Below are 17,151 nucleotides of genomic sequence, written 5' to 3' on the forward strand. Positions count from 1 at the left end.
GGTTCAATTGCAAGAATTGACGGATAGAGGTTTCGCTCGACCGAAGTTTTTCTCCATGAGGCGCTTTGTATTGTTTGTGAAGAAGAAGGACGGAACCATGAGGTTGTGCATCGACTATCGTCAACTCAATAAAGTGACGATAAAGAATAAATATCCATTGCCACGAATTGACGATTTGTTTGATCAATTAAAGGGAGCCTCGGTGTTTTCAAAGATAGATTTGAGGTCGGGTACTATCGGTTGAGGGTCCGAGAATCGGACATACCCAAAACCGCTTTTAGAACGAGGTACGGTCACTACTGAATTCTTGGTGATGCCGTTTGGGCTCACTAATGCCCTGCGGTGTTTATGGATTTAATGAATAGAATTTTCAGGCCATACTTGGATCGGTTCGTAATTGTATTTATCGATGACATTTTGGTCTATTCGAGAGATGAAATCGAACATCTTGAACACCGAGGCTAGTGTTGCAAATCTTACGAGATAAGTAGTTATACGCAAAGTTCAAGAAATGTGAATTTTGGTTGAAAGAGGTTAGCTTTTTGGGGCACGTGGTGTCCGTGATCGGTGTCGTGGTGGACCCAACAAAATTTTGGCCATAGTCGATTGGAAACCACCAAGGAATGTTACCGGTTAGGAGCTTTTGGGGCTTGCGGTTATTACCGACGATTCGTAAAAGGTTTCTCGACGATAGCCACGCCAATGACGGTTACTCCAAAAGGATGTTAAGTTCGAATGGACGGAGAAATGTCGAAAAGTTTCGATCAACCGAAAGCTTATTTGATGAAGCCCCAATTCTAGTGCAACCGAATCGGGCAAAGAGTTTGTCATTTATAGTGACGCATCCCTACTTGGGTTGGGTTGCGTATTGATGCAAGAAGGGCGAGTTGTGGCCTATGTGTCGAGACAATTAAAGCCACATGAGAAAAATTATCCAACCCATGATCTCGAATTGGTCGTCATCGTGTTCGCCTTTAAAGATATGGCGACATTACTTATTTGGTGAGAAGTGCCATGTGTATTCGGATCACAAAAGTCTCAAATATTTGATGACTCGAGAGACTTAAATCTGCGACAAAGACGATGGCTCGAGTTGTTAAAAGATTATGAACTCGTCATTGATTATCACCCGGGAAAGGCTAATGTGGTTGCGGATGCCTTAAGTCGGAAATCACTGTTTGCTTTACGAGCGATGAATGTACACTTGTCTATTCTACCCGACAATGTGTTAGTAGCCGAATTAAAGGCCAAACCATTATTGGCTCATCAAATTTAGGAAGCTCAGAAAGTTGATGAGGAGTTGCTTGCAAAACGGGCTGAGTGTGTTCTGAACAAGGAATCAGAGTTTCAAATTGATGATGACGATTGTTTGAGGTTCAGAAGTCGTCTGTGTGTTCCAAAGAATTCGGAACTTATTTCGATAATTCTAAATGAAGCCCATTGTAGTCGAATGTCAATCCACCCGGGTAGTACTAAAATGTACAATGACCTGAAACGCCAATTTTGGTGGCCCGGTATGAAACGAGACATTTCTAAATTTGTTTCAAGGTGTCTGATATGTCAACAAGTGAAAGTGGAACATCAAGTGCCATCGGGATTACTTCAGCCGATCATGATACCCGAATGGAAATGGGATCAAGTAACAATGGACTTTGTGTCCAGGTTACCATTGACTCGTAATAAGAAAGACTCGGTTTGGGTCATTGTTGATAGATCGACCAAGTCCGCTCATTTTATCCTCGTCCGCACGGATTTTACTCGATAAGTTGGCGTAATTATACGTCTCCCAAATTGTTCGATTGCATGGGGTACCTATTTCTATCGTGTCGGATAGAGACCCAAGATTTACGTCGCGGTTTTGGAAGAAATTGCAAGAGGCTTTGGGTACCAAACGCATTTTAGCATCGCCACCCCAAACCGATGGTCAATCCGAACGGATAATTCAAATACTCGAGGATATGTTGAGATGTTGCATCCTTGAGTTTAGTGGTTCATGGAACAGATTCGCCTTTGATTGAATTCGCACAACAATAGCTTTCAATCAAGTATTAAGATGGCGCTTTACGAGGCTTTATACGATCGTAAATGCCGTACCCCATTATTCGGACTGAACTTAGTGAAGGTAAATTCTTGAGGTTGATTTGGTTAAGGATGCCGAGCAAAAGTTCGAGTAATTCGTGAAAGTTTGAAAGTCGCCGGATCGCCAAAAGTCGTATGCGGATTTGAAAAGAAAAGATATTGAATATCGGGTTGGAGACAAGGTCTTTCTCAAAGTTTCACCTTGGAAGAAGGTACTTAGATTTGGTCGTAAGGGCAAATTGAGTCCGAGGTTCATCGGGCCGTATGAAGTATCCGAACGAATTGGGCCGATCGATATCGATTAATTTTGCCCCCGAGCTCGAAAGGATTCACAACGCTTCTCATGTCTCGATGCTTGACGATATAGGTCGATCCATCGCACGTAATTGCTCCATCCGAGATTGAGATTCACCTAATTTGAGCTATAAAGAGGAACCGGTTCACATTATGAGGCGTGAAGTAAAAGAGTTGCTAATAGGAAAATCCCGTTAGTGAAGGTGTTGTGGCATAAACACGGAATGGAAGAAGCCACTTGGGAACTTGAGGACTCTATGAAAGAGCGATACCCGAGCCTATTTACTCAGTAAGATTTTCGGGGACGAAAATTTCTTAAGTGGGGAGAGTTGTGACATCCCTAAATTGACCCTAGTCGGAAAGTGGTTTCGGGACCACTAAACCGAGTCATAATAATAATTAACCATCATAATTGATGCTCATTATATGTATATATGCATGTGTGAAAAATTCATGTTTGGATTTTGTTAATTGTAAGTGAATTTTTATCAAATAGGACTTATGTGAGAAAATTTAAAAAAGTGCTAGGCAAATGTAAGGTGGCCTATTAATACATGTGGGAAAGTGTTGTCCTTGCATGTCAAATTAGCCAAAATGAAGCATGATGGCCGGCCATGCTATGGTGGAAACATGTCTCCAACATGTTAGACTAGTGATGCATGTAGGAAACAATAAAATAAGAAAGTTAGCATTAAAGAAATGGAAAAAGAAAATGATGATAACAAAAAAAAAGAAAAGAGTGTGGATGCTTTCCCCCTTGCAGTACATGAGAGAAACAAAAGCAAAGAAAGAAAGAAAAAAAAGGGTGTTCATTCTCTCATTTTCTCCTTGCTTGGCCGAATATACTAAGAAGAAAGGGGGGGAAAAGCTTGAGAAAATCAGCCATGGGAGCTTACTAGACTAAGGTGTTTTGATACAAGAAGGTATGTTTTATGCCACTCTTGAAAATGCATGCATGATTTGGAGGATTGGTTCAAAATTTTCCTTGAATCTCAAATCGAAACTAAGTTGTTAGGTGAGTTAAAATTCGCCATGCATGTTGTTTTCCTTGGTGAGTGTTTTGATGTTGTTGTGATGAAAGCATGGAAATGAGTAAGTTCAAATGTTTAACAAAAGGAAATTTTGTGCCATTGAGTTCTTGTTGTTATGTGTGTGTGCATGAGTATTCTACCATGCTATAGAATTTATGTTGCAACATGATTAATGCTTAATGAGATGTATAATAGTACTTATGAATGAGCTTGAGAGTATTTAAACAATTAGACATGAAAAGGGTGGTAATGAGGCTGAAAAATTGTTGGATGGTTAATTGGGTAAGGAATGAAGCATTCGCCATATGGGGTACAAATGGGCATAGGTGTTAAATACCTTGTATTGGAAACTTTGATAAATAAGTAGCAATAAATTAAGATGAGATTGAGTAAATTTTTAGCTTAGTTGTGTTAAGTATTCGCAATAACCATAATAATGCATGTGAATGCCGTATGTTTGTGTTTGATGGAGAGGTAAATTGTTTGATTTAGCTCAAGAGCAAAGGGAACTAGATTGGACAAAGGAAAGGAGAAAGCAAACGAGTAGCCGATTTGGAACCGTTCTACCCCAAACAAGGTAAGTCATTACACGATTTGATATTGCTTAAATGATTGTAAAATTTATACAATTGTGTTTAATGGGATGATATATATATATATGAATGAAAATGTATGTGTATGGAGTGATGACATTTGTTGAATGTAAAATAAATAGTGAAATGTGTAGAAAGTTTGCTTTCGGCACTAAGTGTCTTGGGCAATACGTGTGTACGGTGACGAGATCGGCACTAAGTGTGCGTGCTGGAAATATATGGCACTAAGTGTGCGTGCTGGAAATATATGGCACTAAGTGTGCAAGCTGGAAAAATACAGACTTTGGGTGTGCGAGCTCGGAGGGTATGGCAATCGTGTGCGGGCTTAAATTACGTGGCACTAAGTGTGCGAAATCGAGTAGTAAGCACTGTGTGTGCGTATTTTAAATATATGGAGGTGTGTCTCCATTGAATTGAGTATGGACAGCGGATCGGGTAAGTACCTTGAGCTCATGACGAATAGAGAATACGCTCATGCTTGGGGTTGAAATTGGTAAGCCTTAAATCTATGTGATGATTGAAATTGTATGGTTGTGCTGGAAAATGAGTTAATGTGTAAAATGCTTGATTATCTTGTTGTGTAGAATATGAAATGTGGATGTATGAATTGGTACGAGATTGGACCGAAAGGTCCGAGGTATTATGGTATAGATTCGATATGGACGAGTACCTAGCCTCATTTGTTGTACATGTAGTAGTAACTTTATCTGGATTGATGAATGCTTATGACTTACTGAGTTGTAAACTCACTCGGTGTTTTTCTTGTCACCCATTTTAGGTCTCTCGGACTCGTATTGTTTATGCGTGATCGGGACCGTCGTTGAAGTCATCACACCGGCTGAAATCTTGTGGTATTGTTTTTGTTGTTGAAGAACATTTGGCATGTATAGGCTATTATATTTTGTCGAATTGTGGGTTATAAACTTTAAGCCATGTGAAAATGGCCTATGTGGTCGCCGAGTGGGATGCTAGAACCTATAGCCACGAGTCTTAGAAACTCAAATTTTGATAAGGTGGCCATAATTTGTGTCATGTATGATGGATGATTAAGGCCAAGGAAAAATTCATGAAATTGGCATAGTCACTGCAGTAACTGTTGCGGACAGCAGCAGTGAGATGAGATTGAAAAATCACTAAAAATAGTAGAAGTAGAATTAAATAGTGAGTAAATTATGGAACTGAACCTTGATGAATCTATTTTTATATGGACGAAACGAAACGACCATATGAGCAGTATACTGAGAAATATTAAGGTTCTCGTGAGACAGGGCCAGAACGGTTTCTGGGTCCCCTGTTGCGACTTTGAAAATTTATCATAAATTATCCAGAAAGAATTAGGAGTCATGCCTTATATGTACAGATTCCATTTTGAGTCTAGTTTCATTAGAAACAAACGGTACCAGTATTAAAGCCCTGTACAGAGAGATATTCAAGTTGTAACGCGCGAAGGTCAGAGCAGTCGGTCCCTGTAACATGGGTGACTTTAACTAATAAACTGTACCAATTGGCCCAACCAAAAATTCTAAAAATAAATCCATGGATGGGTATATGATTCTAAATTCAGGGAAAATTTACGAAACCAGTTTCCGAGTTTTGAAACTCGAGATATGATTTTTAAGGCGACGGTGATGCAGTTTTCCAGCCTGACTGGTAATGTCAAATTGGTTGGTATCTTGAGAGGGTTTGGCCGTTAACCCCTCGTGTCCGACACCGGCGTCGGTCACGAGTTAGGGGTGTTACAGGCATCAATTGACCATATGGAGATTATGAAAACGGTTCTAGGGAAATTTTATGTCACTTTTGGACATCGAGTTAATGCACAGAAAACTCAAATCTTTTTTTTCAAAGAATGTCACCCCATAAGTTGAAAGCAAATATTAGTTGTGGACTAGGTTTTTCTTGTGAGGATAATATAGAAAAGTACCTTGGGGTTCCGCTATTGCATCAAAGAGTTATAAATGACTCCTTTCAATATATTGTTCACAATATGAAAAAAAAATGAACAGGATGGAAATCTAAATTACTATCTCTTACTGAGAGAATTACTTTAGCTAAAGCAGTTCTGGTGACTATTCCTATTTATGCAATGCAGTCGACGGTGATCCAGAAAGGAGTGTGCCATGAAATGGAGTGGTTATCTGTAATTTTATCTGAGGGACTACAAAGGAGAAGAGAGGGGAACATCTGGTCAAATGGGACATTTTGTGTAAAAATTTAAAGCTAGTGGACTTGGTTTTAAGAAGTTTGACAGTTTTAATAACACTTTTCTAATGAAGATTGGGTTTAATCTTATCAAAAAACCTTATCAGCTTTGGGTTCAAAATCTTAGAGCTAAGTATAAACGGAAGGGTAAATTAATTTTTACTTTACATATGGGTAATGCTTCTTGACTGTGGAAAGGTATTTGCAGCATTTGGAGTAGGGTAAGAGATGGTGTCATATGGAATATTGGGAATGGATTGAATGTCGATTTTCTGGAGAGATAACTGGGTCAAGGGTTAGGATCCTCTAATTGACAGTTGTACTACACCTAAATGCATACCTAAGGAACATGTGCCTATAAAGGAGATGGTTAAGCCGAGTGGGGATTGGAATTGACCTGTCTTGAGGTCAGTGTTACCAAATCTAGTTATTTTGTGCATTTCTACTTGTAAGCCTTCATCAATGTAAGATGTGGATGATTTTGTGGGGTGGGCTTATGAGAATAAGGGTGAGTTTACAATTTGTTTTGCTTAGCATCTTCTTATGGGTTAGGTATGGTTAGGAGCGGAAAAATATGGCATCATATTGGCATATTCTAGCCCCTCAAAAGGTTTGGATGTTCGTGTGGCTAGCTTATCTCAATAGAGTATTAACTAATGTAAATCGTGTGAAGCGTCACTTTACGATAAATGCAAGCTACAATATGTGTAGAGCCATGTTGAAAAGTATTGACCATGTACTTAAGTTTTGTACCCTAGCTTTGGCAACATGGTTTTCAGTGATCAAGACGAGTAAGAGACAAGAATTTTTCAACCTTTGGTTGGAAAATTGGATTGAGAAGAACCTATTGGCTCTTGATTGTTTTCCTAGTAAGCCTAGTGAGTGGCTAGGTCTTTTTGGCATTATTTGTTAGCAACTTTAGGACAGAAGAAGGAATAATTATATTTTCAGCACTAAATTTATTGAAAGGGGGAGCATATTGGAGAAAATCCAATGGATGAGAAGAATTTTATTGCATACAGTTAAGAGAATGGAGGTTCCTTTGAGTCAATGCGATCTCTCAAAATTTGACAAGATAGACTCTGCCAAATGATGGTTGGCTCAAAGTGAGTACTGATGGTGCAGTTTGTCAATTGTTTGGGATTGTTGTAGCAGGAGGTTTAATACGGGATCATCAGGGGGGTTTGAGTCGTCGGTTTCTCTAAAAATATTAGTTGTTGTTTTGTGATTTTGGTGGAACTCTAGGGTGCTCTTGAGAGGTCCAACTAGCATGGGGTTTAGGCTTAGAGAGGGTGATACTCGAGATGGATAGCACTGAAGCTATCGAAGTGATCTAAACAAATGAAAATGAACAACTTTTTTCAGCTGTGGGGTTTGCCATCAAGGACCTTCTCAAACGTTCATGGATGGTCTACGTTAGAGATGCATTTAGAGAAGGGAATAATATTGTGGATGAATGTTGTGGATGAATTGACAAAAATGTCGTTCTTAAGACATTTTAAGAGTTATATTTACGTGCAGCCACCGAAAGAAATACTTCAATTACTGCACGATGATTAAGTTAGAGGGAATTTACCTTATCTGATTTATCTGTCTTATTACTTCTTTTGTACCAAAGGAATAAAATATGTTTTATACAAATTTAAAAACACTCTCATAACACCTTCTATTATACAATACATCGGGACGGACGATGATGGATGTTTAATCCTTAATTTGAAATTCACAAATTAAACAAATATATACAATTTAGCACTAGCTATTGCAATCCTTAATTGGAAAATTGTAAATTACCCGAACTTATTCGCTATGAGTTTGATGGATCTATTAAATTATTTCGTAAGGCAGCGAAAAAGCTGGAGTTGAAGACCATTTCTTTGCTTCCCACATCTACTGTTTGCATTTTGCAACGCACTGTTGCTTGATGGACTGATGCTTTCTGGTTGATGCAATTGTTATGTTATTGCTCAATTGGAGTCAGTGAAGGGCATTGTAGTCATTTAAAAAAGGTGTTGTCAATCAATGGAAAACAAAGAAAAAAAAAAGGTGAAGAAACAAAATCATGTTATTCCCTCATATTTTTATCCCATTAGCTTTATCCTGTCTCCATCTATCATCTTTCTCTCTCCATCTTTTTAAATCTTATTATATTTCATATACATGTATTATATATGTTGTATAGCTATAAATTATGAAGTATTAACTTTATTAATTATATATATGAATCTGTTAAATGGTACGTTTAGAATTGTTTAAAAATAGTTAATACTAAATCACATGATACCTACATTATAACGATCGAAATTCATCATAAAAGATTTAATTTTGTCACTTATACATTTTAATAATTTTAAAAATTATAGTCTAGTTACTTGATTGAGAAACAACTATAAACTACCTATATATCCTTATAATAAAATTTAATTCTTTTTAGAAAAATAATTTTTTATGTTTTCAGTTAAAATGGTCTTCAATTGAGGTTGATAAAATTGAAGTTAAATTCTCATATTATATAATATAATACTTTTGTTACTATATCGAAAAATTATTGATAAATTTATTTTAAACACTCTACCAATATACAAATATGGTAAAAGTTAACTTAATCCTATAGTAACTCAGATGAAAAAATTAAAAATAAAATTTTTAAACGATAACTAGCTTACATTACAATCTAAAAAATCAAGTTGGAAGCATAGGAATTGTGTTCAATAGTTGATGTTAATTTTATATAATATTTTTCATCCTTAACGTGAACGTCAGATACTAATAAAATAATTTTATGTTTATTAAATATTATCATTTAAATATTTAAAATATCCTTATTCTTTTGAGTAAATGTTGAAAACCTCTTTATATTTCTACAAAAAACCCTAGGCAAAAGTTATTTCCAGTTACCAATTTACCATTGCCAGTGTCAGTCAGTGATGGAACTGAGAGTTTACTTCACTTCCCTTACTATTCTCTTTGGGGGGGTGGGGGAAGAAAATACTTACAGTTACAGTTAAAACATGACAAAACACTGCCCTAGCTATCAATTTTTTTTTTTTTTGCAGCAAAACAATGTTGGGAAAAGGAAAAGCCCACCACACTCGACATCATAAGCCTTTCAAGTTTTCTAGGATTGATCAAACAAACAAAAGATTCAAACAGAGACCTCAAAGAAAAGAAAAGGAAAGGGACTATTAGACCCCAGTTTGCTGCTTAATTGCCCCTAAAATGCCTAACCTACACTTTTCTTTTTTACTCTTTTTCCCATAATAGTATTTAATTAGCCTCATCAGTCTTCTTCTTCAAACTCTCCTATATTTATATATTCCCTTTCTCTTAATTTCTCACTTTCATGGCATTCTTGACTCCCTGCTGAAATATCCTCACCTTTTTTTTTTCCTGTTTTCTGTAGTTTCTTACAGATCTTTGTGTTTGAATTCACTCTTTCTCTTTAGAAACCCTTTTATTATCTTTTTTATGGATCCTTTTCAGGATTTTCAAGCATCGAATTCAAGCCCTTCCACAGCTACTTTAACCCCAAATTTCCCTGCAAGCCTTTCCATGTCCGCCGTGGCCACCAACACAAACCCTTCACCGGCGGCTGCCATGGTCGCCTTCTCCCCTTCCTCCACTTCTCCTTCCACTCTCAGCCGCTACGAGAACCAAAAACGCCGTGACTGGAACACTTTCGGGCAATACCTCCGCAACCACCGCCCTCCTCTCTCCCTCTCCCGCTGCAGCGGCGCCCACGTCCTGGAATTCCTTCGGTACCTTGACCAGTTCGGGAAAACCAAAGTCCACACCCCACTTTGCCCTTTCTTTGGTCACCCTAACCCTCCAGCTCCATGCCCTTGCCCTCTCCGCCAAGCTTGGGGAAGCCTTGACGCCCTCATCGGACGCCTCCGAGCCGCCTTCGAGGAACACGGAGGCAAGCCTGAAGCAAACCCTTTTGGTGCTAGAGCTGTTAGGCTTTACCTACGTGAGGTTCGTGATTCACAGTCAAAAGCCAGAGGCATAAGCTACGAGAAGAAGAAAAGAAAGCGACCCCCTCAAGTACCTCAACCTCCTCCTTCCACCTCTTAACGGAAATAAAAAACCAGTAAGTAAAAAATAAGCACGAAAATATGAAAAAAGACGTGATCATTAACCAGCTGCATGGGAAAAAAATGGGTTTTGTCTCAATATTATTCTATGTTAATTACTTTAATGAAACTCGTATTATCTTTTTTTTTTTTTTAAAAAATCATTTCCTTTTTGTTATTTTGTCAGGTATTGCTCGCTTCATTAATGGATAGTAGTTGTTTTTGCTAATAGTAGAGCAGCAGTGTTTCTACTATTTGTAGTAATTAAATCTATGTGACTTAACATCTCAATTTTGTCATTGATATGTACCTTTGACAAGCCATTTATGACAACCTATAGATTTGCAGATCAAGTTCTGTGTCTTTTATTGTAGCTTTCTTTCCTCAGAAATCGTCCATGGAGGGGGTATTGGCAAATCAATCTGCAGGCACTAAAAAGGTTGTATAAAGAATCATGTGTCAGTTGTTTTAAAAGAAACCATTTCTGTTTTAGTATCATTTATGTTCTTTCCTTGATTCCTTCCCTTGCCATGTTACTACTAAAATCCCATTAGTCCCACTTGAAAGTTTGATGCATGCTGGAAGTAGGTTAAGGTAATTTTCGGAGATATGAGGCTGTAATAATGGGGATTGGGAGGGTCTTTGTCTTGAATAGTCTAAAGCTACTTGCCTGATTTAGATATTGGGCAAATCCATCTCCCATTTCTCCAAATCTGTCATATCTGTTCCCCCAAGGGGAAGATATTTATTTTATTAATTTATCAAGTGGGAGTCCATCGTCACATGAACCCTAATCAACAGTGAAAAATCTTGTTAGTTGAGTTCTTCATTGAATCCGAACTTGATTAATCGTAATAACCCTAGCTAATCTTCTCTTGGACTAGATGCAACTTGCTTGCTTCCATCAGCCCTATATATACATATTTTTCTGGCTTTGTTTGTTTCTTTGTTTATTTCTTCTTCTTTTTTCTCTGTAATTCCTTCATTGGAATTTGGTTTCCATGAAAAATTCAGAAAGACATTCTCTGAAGGGGAAAGCAAAAAAAATCCATGCCTGAAACATGTTTTTTTTTGTTTTTGTTCTTTACAAGCCGGTGATATTAATGAATACCCATTTTTCTCTATATCTAGGTTTTGTTGACAAGGTTTCATAAACAAAAGAATAAATTAGGAAAGAATAACATTTACATTATTAAATTGGGTTTACTATACATATCAATAATATTAAGTTGAACCTTTACAAGAGACTGTTCTTTTACTAGACCTACCCATCATTAAATGATATATTTAAGATCCTGCTGGGACCAAATCTGATTGCATTTTGAATTTTCTGATGCTTATATATATATATATATATATATATTAGAATTAACCCAACATTATAAGCAAAATAATTGAAATCCTTTGGTGCAGAAATAGTTGCTTGTTCAATGGTTATTTATGTTACTATTTTTTTTTTCTTTTGGTGATGTTTATATACTATTTTGTCGAGCTGGATGTGCAGAAAGCTGAATTTGTTTCTCTAACATCTAAAATATATATTGTTAGTTGGTGAATATACTTGAGAGAGATGTATGTATTATAGGATATGAGTAAATTACACCTTCTACTATTAACTAACTCAAAATAATTAAATAAAACTAAATTAGAATAGAATTAACATTTATAATATAAAAATGCCATTTAAAGTTTTACAGAGTTAATATTTTTAAAAATTTTATTGTCTGTAAATAAAAGTTTGTCTTTGAACTTGAATTGCAATTGAAAAAATGATTTTAAGACTTTTTTTATAAAGTACATATTAATTCTCTTACAAGTTAGACTTATTTAATTTTTTTAATAGTATAGCGACTAAATTAATCCATTTAATAATAAATGGATTAATTTGATTCAGTTTCTATTAATATAGCGACTTCTAGGTCATTTAACCCATTTTTAATTTGTGATGATTGATGAAAGTGTGTTTACTTATTTTGTTTATTTATGGCTAAATTGTCTAGTTAGTCACTTAATTCTTAGGGTACTTTCATTTTGGTCACTCAAAACGAAATGTTTACAATTTTGTCACTTAACTTTTAAGGCGCTTTCATTTTACTCACCCAATTGTTAAATTTCTAATAACTTAACTGTACACGTCACATTATGTTCTCACTTTTGTTTTGGTCATCGAGAAAAATATATATTTTAAAACTATTGATTGGTAAAAAATTAAGGAATAAAATGAAAAATGTAGAAACTAATATAATGTATTAAAAGTGGTCAAATTGTATTTGTTTATCGCATTGTTAAAATTTCTATTTTTTCAATATTGTAATTTTAATTTCAAAACATAAAAATCAATTAAATAAAATTTTTAAATTTTTTTATCCCTTGATCATGTTAATTGATTTGTTATTGTAATATTCAAATTAATTAAATTAATTTCGTAAATTTTAAAATTTTATTTTATGTTTCCATATTATTTTTAATGAAATCAATTCGATAACTTGTATTTAATAATTGTTTGTGAAACTTAAATTTTTATTATTATATAATCTAGAATCTTTCGTACTAAGGTACGGTAATTAATTAAATTAATTGATTGTTCTTCGCTTATGTAAAAAGTGAAATTTTTTGGTTATGTTGGGCATGGAATATAAAATTAATTAATTGTAAGGATTTCTTTTTATTTTTAGCTTAGTATGAATATCATATAATGAAAAGAAATTTGGGTTTCATGTACAATTATTAAAATAATTTATTTGAGTTTATTTTATTTGAAAATATAAATAAAATTTTAAGGTTTAAAAGGAGATTAAATTAATTAATTTCGATATTTTAGTAACAAATCGGTTGAAGGGATAAAATTTTTCAATAATTTATTTAATTGATTTTGATATTTTGAAATGTAAAATTTTAATATTGAAGAAAAAATTAGAACTTTCAATATGGGTTAAACAAGTACAATTTGACAATTAGCATTATTTTAATTTTACCATTTTTCACTTTAATCCTTAATATTTTCTACACCGACCAATATTAAAAAAAAATTTTTAGATAATTAAAATGAAAGCAGTCTAGAAATTAGGTGATTAGAATAAAAGTGTGAAGATAATGTAACGTATACAAATTAACTGTCATTATAAATTTAAAGAATTAAAAATTAAAATAAAATGTTCTAAAAATTAAGTGACGGAAATTACAATTAAAAACCCTGTGACCGTTTACCCTTTATTTATTTGTTTATTTTGACAAGGTGAAGCAATCGTTTATCCTAATGTAGGTATATATAAGAAACGGACTAGCCACAATAAGAAAGGTATATTCATTCTTGTTATATGTTTGTTTAGCACAATTAATAGAAGTATACAGAAATTATTTTTAATATTTTAATTATCTATAGAAGCCATATATATTATATAGATATATAAATATAAAATTACAATTTAAGAAATAATCTCATTGTCATTTGGCATTTTAATAAGTTGACGTGTATTTTTAATAAATTTTCAAATTAATTTAATTGTTTTCATACAATACTTTTGTAATATAATTTTTAATTTTTTTATTCGATATTTTTCGATATTTTAATCATTGTTATAAAATAAAGAGAGATGGAGGAATAAAGAACAAAGAAAATATGAAAGCAATAGAGAATGTAATTTGTTAATCAAAAGGGATGGTTACAATGCTACATCAGAGTCTCTATTTATAGGCATAAGAAGTATAAAAGAAGTAGAGATCTAATTCTAATAACTATTAGATACTAAAGTATACCAAAACTTTATCTTGATCATGATAGACATAAACTTAATAAGATATTCATAACACTTCTCCTTGGATGTCCATTGGTAGATAGTGTGCTTTGTTAAAACCTTATTAGGAAAAACCCTGTGAGATAAAAACCTAATGAAGGAAAAAGAGTACACAATTTATAATACCCATAATATGCTGCCTCATTAAAAACCTGTGACAGCCCAAAATAGACCCTAGCCGGAATGTGGTTTCGGGACCACTAAACCGAGTCATAAAAATAATTAATTGTTATATTCTATGCTTACTATGTGTGTGCATGCATATGTGGAAATTTCATTCTCTAATTTTACCCATTTGTATGAGAAAGTATTAAATAGGGATCAAAGTGAAACATGGTGAAATATGATAGGCTAATTTTAAATGGCTTGTTAGTACATGTTAACAAAAAGGTGGAGTTGCATGTCAAATAATCCCCTTCCTAAGGAGGAGTGGCCGGCCATGACAAATTATGGGCAAGGGGAAACATGTTCCCAACATGTTTTACTAATGGATGATGTTAGAAATGATAAAATAAGAGTATGGAAAAAAAATTAGTGTTAGTAGGATGAGAAACAAAAAAAGTGTTCATCCTTCTCCATAGGCTTGGCCGAATGTCCTAAAGAAAGAAAAGAAAAATTTGTTCATCCTTTCTCATCTTCTTGGCCGAAAATACTAAGGGAAAAGAGGGAGGATTTTTGCTTCATGCTTGGGTTGGAAGAGATCTAGAAGGAGATTTGGCTAAGTTTGCATCAAGATTAAGGTATGTATGAGGTTGTGTTGGGAGTTTCATGCATGGTTTGGTTGCTAACTTGATGTGCATGTTAGCCATGGTTCAAATCCTTGTTATGCCATGGAAATGGTATTTGGCCAAAGTTGTTATGGTGATAAAGCCATTGCATGCTAAGTGTGAAGCTTGATGATGATGCATGCAATGATGGATTGTCTACTCTTGAGTAAGATTTTGAGTTTTCTTTTTGTGTTTAACCATGATTGAAGTTGAATGGAGCATGATTGTCATATTCGGCCATGATGCATTCATGAGCATGGTTCATGCTTCTTGCATGTTAGTTAAAATTTGTATTTTGGATGGCTATGGACACCTTGAAATTCGCCATGCTCATATTGTATATATATGTTTGCACATGATGTTTTGGCTATGAAGTAAGTGATGAATATATTGGTTTAAAGAAGAAGATGTGGAAGAATGCTTGTGAAATTTGCAAGCACAATTGCCTAGCACACATATAAGTGCTTGATGCTATATTATAAGTTTTGGGCCACAATGTGCAAAGCATTAACTAGTAAAATGCATGCTGTTTTTGTGAGGTATTAAGTGCAAAATTGACCTCAACATGTACATGAATATTCGCCTTGGGTAGCCTATTGAAGGCCTTAGCTTTTCCTTGATGCTCAAATAAATTGTAATGAATTGCTTGATGTAGTATAAAATGTGCATGACCATTGTGTATTCAAGCTAAAGAGTGGCCATATGACCATTTAAACTCCTTGTCATATTCGCCATAAGCAAGCACAATGAGGTTTTAATAAATTGAATTTGTTTGAATTAGCTCAAGAGCTAAGAGGGCCACAATTGGACAAGGGGAAGGAAAAGGTGATCGAATAGCCGAAAAAGCCGTTCGACAACATCCGAGGTAAGTCCTCAAGAAGTGACCTTACTTGAATTATGTGAGATGAAGTATGGTTGTGTATGATTATTGATTTATGTGTGTATGAGAAATTGAATGATACCCGGGCTAAGTCCCAAGGCGAATATGCTTGTGAATATATGTGTGTTTGAGCCTTAGTAACAAAAATGAAATATGTATGTCCAATGATTATTGATGTATGTGTACATGAGAAATTGAATGATATCCGGCTAAGCCCCAAGACAATTATGCTGGAAATTATATCCGGCTAAGACCAAGGCAATTGTGCTAGTGGCTATATCCGGCTAAGACCAAGGCATTCGTGCGAAGTTATTCTATCCGGCTAAGACCAAGGCATTTGTGCACGTGATTATATCCGGTTATATTCCGAAGAATCTTGGGCTGGAGGTGAGTGTTGGTTGCTGTAATGAATTCAATTAGTACACTCGAAAAGCCCAAAGGATAAGGTATGTTATATGTGCATTGGAAAGTCGACATGTTTGAGCAACATTCGCTCAATCGACTAATGAATTTCAGTTATTGAATTGATTGATACTTTGTGAAATTATATAATGATGAAGTGTGAAGTAAGAATGTGTATTAATGAAATGATGCATTTGGCTATGTGAATGTATTGCTGTAATTAGAGTTGATTATATTCCTTGAGACTTACTAAGCATAAAAATGCTTACCCCGTTGCTTTGGCTCTCAGTTTTCTAGATTTCGCTCGAAGCAATCGGATTTGGGATCGTTGAAGTCGAAGTCATCCACACTATCAAGCCCCCATTTTGGTATAAATTCTTGGTTGAACTTGAAATGGCATGTATAGGACCACCCCTTGTTGGTTAAATATGTTGTGATGTATATATGTACGGCCATGCGAAAATGGCTCGTAAAAGTGAAGTATCGACTTAGACTAATTGTGGTTTGTATGTATATATATTTGGTGTCATGATGTGGCTATGGCTTGGAAATGGGAATGTTGGTCACATGATCAGCCATTGGCATGGTTAAAATGATCATATATGAACCTATGTATGGCAAGACTAGTTGGTTCATGGAGACTACCAAATAGGTAAGACCTACCTTAAAAACAGATGCTGCCAGCTGCAGTGACGTGAATGTGAAAAATCACCAAAATTCGTAGGATTGGAATTAAATAGTGAATAAGCTATGTAAATAAACCTTGATGAGTCTATTTTCATATGGAAGAAACGAAATGGTCATAGGAGTTACATGTTAAGAGATATTAAAGCTATTGTGAGACAGGGCCAGAACGGTTTCTGGGTTCCCTATCGTAACTTTAAAAATTTACTATAAATTATCCAGAAAGAATTAGGAGACATACCTTATATTTACAGATTCCATTTTGAGTCTAGTTTCATTAGAAAGAAACGGCACCAGCATTAAAGCCCTGTACAGAGAGATATTCAAGTTATGCCGCACGAAGGTCAGAGCA

At 35.0% G+C, this 17,151-nt stretch overlaps 1 protein-coding gene across 5 annotated transcripts; it reads left to right on the forward strand.

Annotated features, from left to right (window-relative positions):
- Positions 1 to 9,297: 9,297 nt before the first annotated feature.
- Positions 9,298 to 16,708, forward strand: LOC108488723 (protein LIGHT-DEPENDENT SHORT HYPOCOTYLS 4-like). 5 transcript variants are annotated; one of them, XR_008271920.1, is made up of 3 exons: positions 9,298 to 10,289; positions 10,661 to 10,711; positions 16,405 to 16,708. XR_008271920.1 is itself a non-coding variant. In XM_053019825.1 (2 exons), exon 1 carries the CDS (start codon positions 9,668 to 9,670, stop codon positions 10,271 to 10,273), a length of 606 nt encoding a protein of 201 aa, XP_052875785.1. In that variant the 5' UTR covers positions 9,298 to 9,667; the 3' UTR covers positions 10,274 to 10,289; positions 16,405 to 16,708. The 5 variants fall into 5 exon arrangements, 3 of the variants coding, with proteins under 3 accessions (XP_052875785.1, XP_052875784.1, XP_017648501.1); XM_053019825.1 differs by lacking the exon at positions 10,661 to 10,711; XM_053019824.1 differs by lacking the exon at positions 16,405 to 16,708 and having other exon boundaries at positions 10,661 to 11,130.
- Positions 16,709 to 17,151: the final 443 nt, after the last annotated feature.

This window comes from Gossypium arboreum, chromosome 10, assembly GCF_025698485.1.
Source record: "Gossypium arboreum isolate Shixiya-1 chromosome 10, ASM2569848v2, whole genome shotgun sequence".
Lineage (NCBI taxonomy): Eukaryota > Viridiplantae > Streptophyta > Magnoliopsida > Malvales > Malvaceae > Gossypium > Gossypium arboreum.

What these genes read in the sequence shown, in the direction of transcription:
- LOC108488723 (XM_053019825.1), top strand. Translation starts at nt 9,668, where the DNA reads ATGGATCCTTTTCAGGATTTTCAAGCATCGAATTCAAGCCCTTCCACA.